This window comes from Aphanomyces astaci (assembly GCF_000520075.1).
Source record: "Aphanomyces astaci strain APO3 unplaced genomic scaffold supercont1.3, whole genome shotgun sequence".
Classification (NCBI taxonomy): Eukaryota; Oomycota; class Saprolegniomycetes; order Saprolegniales; family Verrucalvaceae; genus Aphanomyces; species Aphanomyces astaci.
Window position 1 is genome coordinate 504,860 of NW_009798266.1, and position 8,490 is coordinate 513,349.

Here is an 8,490-nt window from a genome sequence, read left to right on the forward strand (position 1 = left end):
TGCGTCATTCCAGCTTCACCATTCTGGTTTGGTCACGACGTTCTTGTATATCCGGACAATGCCTCTTTATCCGGTATTCAAGTACTAGTAAATTTCGTTCCACTCTCGAAAGGTCATCAGCATGGCGCGAGAGGACGAGCGTGCGCGTATCTTGGACAGTTTGGAGCATACGGCCGTGCTCATCAAGCAAAGCGAGGGGGAGGCGGATGGCTACCATGCAGCGTACTTCCTCCAAGAGAAAGATGACGAAGACGTGTTGAACAGCTCCCACCTTTTCCTTCCGACGTCCACAGCGCACTGCATGCGCTTGAGTGACCTGGGGATTCAAAAGTGCGCCCAAATCTTCCATCGATTTGACGACGATCGCGATGGAGTGTGGGGTTTCGTCGAGTTCAAGGCATACGTGACCGTGCTGCGGGGAGCGCTGGCAGGAAGGGTAAGCGGTTCGCTCAATTTGATTCTTGTGACATGCATGGCCTCCAACATCTTGTCTTCTCCAGGACCCATTGCGAGTCATCCTTCAACACGAAGAAGTGTGGAATATGTACATGAGCGACTTGTACGAGACAGACAGCAACGGACACCTCACGCTTCGCGTACGTGGACTTCATGAGCATAGTACAGTATGTCCAGTGACGAGTGATGGAGGTAGGGATTCTGCATGTATCGTGAAGCCACCGAATCGATCAATAGTTTGGCAACCGACCTCATTTGTTTGGGCATGCATTGGCTATGGGATGGTTTACAACGCCACATTCACCTCCAGCGATTGTTCGACTCGTACGACATCCACCGCGCTGGTACGTCGCGTCCACATGTATATGGTGGTTTCCTCGCCAAAAAAGGCAGTCTCCTCAAGCTGAGCTGTCTCCAGGAAAGGTGCCCATCCATCAACTGCCCTACCTTCTTGGCGAAAGCGGCGTTGTCACATCTCAAACCCAAGTTCGTGTGTTTGTTTCGTACTTTGCGGCTCAGTGTTTCTTTCTTGTCCAAGGTGGACGCGTTGGTGCATCATGTGCATGCTCATTTTGCGTGCATGGATGCGATTCTCCAGCGAAACCGCGCCATCCGACTCTTTGGCTACAAGCAGCTGTCCCGTGTAAATAGCTGTGACACTGACCACATCTATCGAGATGCGTTCGTGGCCGTGCGCTTGTCGATGTGGACCCCGTCGCCACCACCGGTTCGTGGGGCGTGTTGCATGACGCTCTTGATATATACTTTTGTTGGTGTATGTAGCGATGGCAGCAGGTGACCCAACGCATCAAGCTGCGCACGTTTGGCTGGATCCGCCGCGCAAAGTTGGCCACAACCAAGGTTGCCACGTGGATTCAACGAGCGGCCTTGACAGGGCTGCTCAATCGTACGAGTTGCCTTGTAACTCGTTGTGGGGATTTCACGTTTTGGGTGGTGACTAGTCACCTACTTGACTGGAAACGCCGACGACAACCACAGCGACCGCGGCGACTACGTACTCAAAGTGGACGTGGGCAAAGATTTTGCCGCGCACGCCGAGCTCCAACTGTCGTACACGGCCGATTGCGATTGTATTGAAGCATGTCGGCCCATGTTGTCGTGATTGTTGATGGATAGTTGTTGTAGCGTCTGCGACGCTGTACAACCTGGGATACCGCGAAGACGGCGCCGAATGTTTTGTGTACCTTGACTTTCTCACCAAGGCAGACATCACCGACGTTGAACTGAACGATACGATTGCAGCCATGTCTACTTTGCTCGACGTTGGCTTCCACGACCACCTCCAGTCGCTTCCATGGTTTCACAAAGCCCTCGGTAAACCACCCGTGTACTTAAGAAGTCCAAGACCATTGTGTTGACCATGACATTTGGTGGGTGTCTAGTGGTGTCGCCACCCAAAACCCATGCCCACAGCGGCGGTGGCTCTGGGATCGTCCGCGTCGTTATCTTGCTCACGGACGCGCTGGATCCGTTCAACCTGTTGCTGTTTCTTGGGTTTCCGCCATCTCTCCAGTTCGACCACCTGCTCAGTCGACTTCGATGGAACGCCATGTTGAATGTGTCTCTCCACGATATCTTCACCAACAAACGATTCAATGCCGCCAAGCACTTTGCCCTGCGATCGGCGTTGAACGTGTGTGTCGGTCGGCAAGCCTGTGGCCAAACGGTGCAGGTACTTACATATATATATATACTACTATGTATATATTTGTGTTGGATATATATCACTTTATGTGTAACCCCGTCGATCGACGGCAAAAGACTAAAGAGTGGTTGTAGCAAGCCTGTTGCCAAGCTAAATACGAATCGTCAGCTCGAGATACCGAGGACGAGATCATTCGGCAGGAGCTGCGTCAGCACAGCCGCCACGTCACGGTCCCAACCCCCAACAAGCTCGACCCACGGGTAGCCCTGGCTTGGAAAGACCAGAGCCAACGAAACCAACGCGAGGGGGCTGGACGATGGCACGAGTGGGCTGCCAACATCGCCTCATTTCTTAAACATGCCAAGGTTGGATTGCTCTCCAAATGACCAAACCTGAACATGCTCACCACATGTAGACCATGAACGTCAATGTGCACGTGGCTACGATCGCCGACCTCATTCACGGCGACTCGGTGCTGCACACGCTCTTCCATCGAGACACTATCAAGGACGTACGACCGACGAAATATGGTGAAGTCGAGATAGTACACATGATCGGGTACTTGTGTAGGCCCTGCGCGTCTGTTTCACGACAGGTTCCCTTCATGCATTGTGGACCGAATGGTCGACATCGTTGGAGAACGAGCTCCACGAGATGTTTCAAAGGACGTGTAGGGATGTCCCGTCCACTGCTACAACTTGGTTTCGGCAAGAGCATGCCCTACACAAGTCCCTCTTGCACGTTTACGACACGATCACGTCCAACTTAATTGGCCTCAACGTCGTCAAAGGCGAAGCTGGCACGATTGGCATGACGCTCTTGCTAGAGGGTTTCAACGTGTTGCCTCTGCTGCCCAAACTCCACACCACGCGCACGCAAGATAATGCTTAACTACAAATCCAGTTTCGACTATGCATATGTGCAACACTGTGATACTACTCCTGTGCAGTCTACGGCTCGTCCCAGCTAGACATGCTCAGGTGGTTGTCGCCTCTCGTACTTCGCTTCGTCGTGGGGCGTGGCGACGTCGATTCCCCGCCCGATGACTTGAAGCTAATGGCAGAATCGCACTCGTGGTCGTTGGCAGTACTGATATAGCTCGCTTGGTGGGTGTCATACATGAGGTTGTGCCCTTGGCGGTTCATGTGCAGGCGCTGCGCCGGATCCAACCTGCTGAGGCTCTCGACACTGCTGCCGCCAGTCATCCCATGTCGCAGCGGCATGGCCATCTTGGGATGGTGCGCAGCGACTGACGAGTCTGCCAGTGAAGCTTGGTACCATCCATTGTGGCGCATGCCTTCGTGGTTGACCTCAGTCTGCAACGACGACAATCGTGCCCGACGAGCCTGGTAGTCTGCCGTGGAGCCCGGGGACGGAAACGCATGACGCTGCCACTGGGCTTTGAATCCGGATGAAAACTCGGACGCGGGGCGGTTTGGGTTAGTCCAAATAGACATGGAGGGGGAGCGTGGGGGTCCAGACGGCGCGTGCGAGTCGTTGTCGACCGTGGCGTCGTCAAATGTCCACGCAGTGGACTGCATATTTTGAAGGTACTGCAAACTCATTTGTCGATAGCGACGACGATAGTAGGCTACGACGGCGGCCGTCACAAGCACAGCAAGAACACCTGCGACTATCGCGACGATGGCGCTCACAGGAAAGCTCGTGGCTTGGGGGGTGGACGGGGTTCCGGTCGTAGGATCTGTGCATGATTACATTAGTAAGTGATGTGATAGGGAATCCTGAATACTGTACCAAATGCTTCGAACAGCGTTGTGGAGGGTGGAGCTATGTCCCCCCAAGGTAGGTCGGCAGATTCCACACTTGGTAACGTTGTAGGGACCAGTACCGGTGCTGGTGGAATAGGGCTTGATGTTGGCGTCTTCGGCAGCGGTGTGGTAGGTAGTAGAGGGGCGGGGGTGCTTGTTGTTGCGAGTGACGTTGTTGGAAGCAATGTTGATTGGGTGGATGAAGACGTGGGGGATGAAGTAGGCGAAGGAGTGGGCGATGGAGTAGGGGAAGTCGTTGTGGTCACAACAGCAGTGGACACGGCCAGTGTTGTCGTGGGGGGAAGTGTCGTTACACGTGGCGTTGTTGGTGTGGGGGTCGTAACTGTGGGGCGAGGAGTTGAACCAGCGGACGTGGTTTCAGTACTTGAGCTAGGGGAGGTGGGAAGGGTGCTTGGAGGTGTTGGCGTTCGAGACTGTCGAGGACGGGCGGTTCGACGTTGAGGGGAGATTCGTTCAGGCGCTGTAGTAGGGGCTGGGACCACATCGCCTTCGTCCGAGATTCCGTCGACTGTAAGATCGTCAACCTGGAGCACGCGACGAGGACTTGATAGCACCATGTTGGGACTTCAAACGAAGTAGAACAATGATTCACGTACCGTCCTGCGATGGTATTAGGAGAATAGTCCTGACAGGCCAGGTGAACAGCATGGCCATTCCATCCGTCTACCGTTTATTCTTGAGTGTGCTGCATGAACAAGAACATGTACATTTTATTAAGTGCAAGGCATGCCACCTCCCCTAACACTTTTCATTCTTGCCGAGCGACAAATGTGTTCCATGGTATATACTGCTGTACAGTAGTACCCCAACACGATAACAAAAAAATTCCGCCCGTTTAACAAAGGCGCAATGAACCACAGCTTAAATAGGGCGTCAAGTGCTTCGATGCGCATGCAATTTCTACTGCAAGAAATGTTACAGTGGCGTTATATCGTTACAGTACATACGTAGGGATATATATGTACAAGCACTACAGTATAGTTGGTGCATAATCATACAGTAACTTGGTTCTGTACAGTACAGTACGTACTCACAGTCAACTCAATAGAATGTACCTGCCGTCAAGTGGACGACACATCCAATGGCGGACAACCCTCCCAGCTGAATACTTTTGGCACTGTACTACTATCTGAACATCAGAAGTTCAAAGTGAGAAGGTGAAAGGGGGATTTGATGTTCCTAGGGGCAATATGTGTTTGCTGTACTACCAGTAAGTTCTACATCAGATTTCACACCATGCACTTCGTACGTTACACTATACAAATACCTAGTGCATGAAATTGCCCGCCATATGGAAGATCGCCATGTGGAATGTAATTCTAGTAGTACTATCGTTGGAATAGTAAGGTAAGTCATACCACCAGTACGGCCGTACTAGTAGACCCACTAGTAGGGACATTTGTGGCAGTTTGTCACGCTGCCAATGCTGCCAATGCTGCCAATGCTGTGCATAGGGTGTTGGCTATCCAATTCACCACTTCCGGCTTTCCTACGACGATAATGCGCGTTGGTAGCATCGTCCTTGCCGCCGTCATGGCCACCACGATGGCTGGATCAGGTACGTTCTAAGCCCGAGTTGATGAATCCTCTCATTGACAAACAGTGTCCACAGCAAACCTCCGAGCGCTTCAGGACACCTCACCGATTGTGACGACAACAACCTCCACACCAACCACATCCGCTACGACGACCACCACCCGAACACCAACTGCGACCACAGCGACCCCGACTACTTCTGTGCCCGCCACAACGATTCCTTCGACGCCGAAGCCACCAACCACTTCTTCGCCGTCCACAACGTCGTCCACGTCGCCGTCCACTACTGCACCTACAACCACTCCCCCCGCACCCACCACGTCTGCACTGTCCCAGTCCACAACGATTCCTTCGACGCCAAAGCCAACGACCACTTCTTCGCCATCCACAACGTTGTCCAAGTCGCAGGATCCCCAAAAACCACCGGCTACTACTACTACTACTACGCCCTCCACCGATGCGCCAATCGTGACCAACCCAGTGGTGGATAGTCCTTTGATCATCGTCACCGACACGGTTACGACCACATCCAAGCCCACTCTGGGTCTGGCGTCGACTGACAAGGGTACGAGCACTGGCACCTACCTCGGCATCGGCGCCGGTGTTCTCGCCGGCCTTGGTCTCATCGGAGCCATCATTTACTTTCTCCTCAAGCGTCAAAACGATGACAACAACGACGACGATCAAGTGTCCCCTGGGTTTAAGGACCTCGGCAACGACCCGACCTACGGCGCGCCCGCCCCAGCCGCCTACAAAGCGAACCCCCCACCTCAAAAGTACGAACCAACCAAACTGGCCCCTGCTAACTACACCGTTCACGAGCCCCAGCCGCAACCCAGCCCATCGCCGGTGCCCATCCTCCAGGCGCCAACGGTAGAGTACCACAACATTCACACCAACAACTCGACGATCTTGAACACGTTCCGCTCTGCCCAAGAAGACAACGACTTCGAGGAAGCTCACCCTCATGGGTCGAACAGACACATGAACGAAGGCGGGGCGTACGGAGGTGGCGGCAAAGTCTGGACAAGCGCCAAGCACGAAGACTCGCACGGTGAAGTCGGCTTTGACCCCGAGTTTGAGTCTAGCAGCTACAACAGCAGTGCCAACCAGTCCGCGTTCAACGATGATTATGACTTGCAGAGCGAAGGCAGCCGCGACAGCAGCTTTGGCACGCGCAACAGCTTCCAGAGCCACATGAGCTCGGACTTGGACCACAACGACTTTCCTGTGCACAAAGAGCCTAGCGCGGCAGAACGTGGCTCGTACGAATTGTAATCAACTGCCGACCTATAATACCGTGCCTTTGGATCATGTACTAACAAGTGTGAAATGCCGTTCAAGCCTCCTCGCCGTGCAGGACTTTGCCGTACGTACAGTCCTGTACTGTAGACTCCGACGCGGTCGCCATTAACGCCAGTGTCAACACCGCGGCAATTGCGGTGGTAAAATTGTGAATGCTTGCCACCCAAGTGGTTTAATATTTTAGCGTCATGGGTAGTTTAACGTGAAGTTTGCCTTCTACCATTAAACTGGTTGTTCAAATCGGTCACCTACAAACTCCCTGTAAATCACTTTGAGCGTTAATTTGATAGCTTGGCCATTCGCCAAATATTTGCCACAACAAAGGTAATAGGTATATATATATATTATATATACCAACCTACTGTACCAACACTGTATGTACGGACTACGTATATGTACTGATAGCATTTGGAACGCCTTGCAAGGTTTTACATTGTCACATTGATTCACAAATTGTTGCATTGGAAAGTCGTCAGGCCAGGCCATTGCTGAACAGCTAGACCGTCATGGGTTGACTTCGCATAAAACGGGCTGGTTTGCGGGCAAATATTTGACCTGCGTTCAATATTAGTGCTTGTCGGAGATCTACAGTACTTGAGCACGTGTAGAAATGGCCGCCATATGACAACTAGTATGCTCAACTACTACTAGTACAGCGAAGTACTTCAAGTAACTATTACTTCGACGTACTAACAGTAGTTAGTACTACTACTACGTACTACGCAATACGTGGTACTACGTAGTATTTTCTACGACCACCCTAATATTTAACGTGCAAAAGTACGACTACATACGAGTAAAAGATAAAACGTGTTACTACTTACTGTTTGTACAAAGTTGACATGGCGCGATTTTGATAAAACACGTATTTTACGGTTGTTTAAACGTATCAAACTTGACATGTACTATTAGTATGACGCGATGCGACATTCAAAGTTCGTCTGGCTCGCCCTCATTTCACAATTTCACTGCGAGCACGTCGCACGCAGTACTTTACACCATGAAGTTCATACCAATCCTCTTTTCATTACTGCTGATGGCACTCGGCCAAAATGCGACCAACCCACCCACGCCTACCATCACAGCGCCGTCCACCACAGTTGCACAACCCGTTACACTTGCACCCACGACGACTCCTCCGGCCACTCCCGCGCCCACCACTACGTCACCTCCAGTAATCACGTCACCTCCAGCAACCACGTCGCCTCCAGCAACCACGTCGCCTCCAGTAACCACGTCGTCTCCTGTAACCACGTCTCCTCCAGTAACCACATCACCTCCAGCAACCACATCACCTCCAATAACCACATCACCTCCAGTAACCACTACGCCTCCAGAAACCACCACGCCTCCAGTGACCACTTCGCCTCCAGTGACCACATCACCTCCAGTAACCACCACGCCTCCAGCAACCACGACTGCTACTACTTTGGCGCCACCTACCACGGCACCAGTCACTGAAACGTCTGCGCCCGTGACCACCGCGGCTCCTGTAACAACTGCGCCAGCAACGACCATAGAAACAATCACAACAACTCCTGCCCTTTCCACACCGTCGCTTCGACCGGTGACCACGTCCATGAGCACACCCACCAAGACACCAGACACGACCGTGACTCCAACGACAACAAATGCGACTGGAAACATTGCGGCCTCGCCGCCCGCGCCAACAGCCATGCCAGTTGAAAGTACCGCCAACTCGAACGTGATTTGGATCGTTCTGGGCGGTGTCATCGG

The 8,490-nt window shown here is 52.6% G+C and overlaps 4 protein-coding genes across 12 annotated transcripts in view; 3 read left to right on the forward strand and 1 right to left on the reverse strand.

Moving 5' to 3' along the window:
• The first annotated feature begins 97 nt into the window (after positions 1-97).
• On the forward strand, positions 98-3,184 carry H257_01761 (hypothetical protein). Of its 8 annotated transcripts, none has more exons than XM_009825127.1 (12): positions 98-436; positions 501-648; positions 694-800; positions 875-942; positions 995-1,183; positions 1,240-1,363; positions 1,419-1,547; positions 1,603-1,791; positions 1,860-2,149; positions 2,257-2,487; positions 2,538-2,633; positions 2,693-3,184. In XM_009825127.1, exons 3-12 carry the CDS (start codon positions 722-724, stop codon positions 3,011-3,013), a joined length of 1,716 nt encoding a protein of 571 aa, XP_009823429.1. In that variant the 5' UTR covers positions 98-436; positions 501-648; positions 694-721; the 3' UTR covers positions 3,014-3,184. The 8 variants fall into 8 exon arrangements, with proteins under 8 accessions (XP_009823429.1, XP_009823432.1, XP_009823427.1 ...); XM_009825130.1 differs by having other exon boundaries at positions 501-596; positions 653-800; XM_009825125.1 differs by having other exon boundaries at positions 501-800.
• Positions 3,073-4,469, reverse strand: H257_01762 (hypothetical protein; the record flags this gene model as incomplete). Its single annotated transcript, XM_009825131.1, has 2 exons — positions 3,073-3,824; positions 3,878-4,469. 2 exons carry the CDS (start codon positions 4,467-4,469, stop codon positions 3,073-3,075), a joined length of 1,344 nt encoding a protein of 447 aa, XP_009823433.1.
• An 889-nt stretch (positions 4,470-5,358) lies between these two features.
• Positions 5,359-6,997, forward strand: H257_01763. 2 transcript variants are annotated; one of them, XM_009825133.1, is made up of 3 exons: positions 5,402-5,470; positions 5,525-6,321; positions 6,389-6,935. In XM_009825133.1, the coding sequence occupies exons 1-3, from the start codon at positions 5,413-5,415 to the stop codon at positions 6,434-6,436; spliced, it is 903 nt and encodes a 300-aa protein (XP_009823435.1). In that variant the 5' UTR covers positions 5,402-5,412; the 3' UTR covers positions 6,437-6,935. The 2 variants fall into 2 exon arrangements, with proteins under 2 accessions (XP_009823434.1, XP_009823435.1); XM_009825132.1 differs by having other exon boundaries at positions 5,359-5,470; positions 5,525-6,997.
• A 792-nt stretch (positions 6,998-7,789) lies between these two features.
• Positions 7,790-8,490, forward strand: part of H257_01764 (hypothetical protein) — a gene marked incomplete at both ends in the record, with an annotated part of 2,493 nt that continues 1,792 nt past the window's right edge. Inside the window, one exon of the mRNA XM_009825134.1 lies at positions 7,790-8,441. Within this exon, the coding sequence (XP_009823436.1) occupies positions 7,790-8,441 (652 nt within the window). The remainder of the gene's footprint in view (positions 8,442-8,490) is intronic.

Coding starts and splice junctions, on each gene's coding strand:
- H257_01761 (XM_009825123.1), top strand. CDS start 122: ATGGCGCGAGAGGACGAGCGTGCGCGTATCTTGGACAGTTTGGAGCAT. Junction 801..874: donor GTACGACATCCACCGCGCTG/GTACGTCGCGTC, acceptor AGCTGTCTCCAG/GAAAGGTGCCCATCCATCAA. Junction 1,548..1,602: donor GTACACGGCCGATTGCGATT/GTATTGAAGCAT, acceptor TAGTTGTTGTAG/CGTCTGCGACGCTGTACAAC.
- H257_01763 (XM_009825132.1), top strand. CDS start 5,413: ATGCGCGTTGGTAGCATCGTCCTTGCCGCCGTCATGGCCACCACGATG. Junction 5,471..5,524: donor CACCACGATGGCTGGATCAG/GTACGTTCTAAG, acceptor CAGTGTCCACAG/CAAACCTCCGAGCGCTTCAG.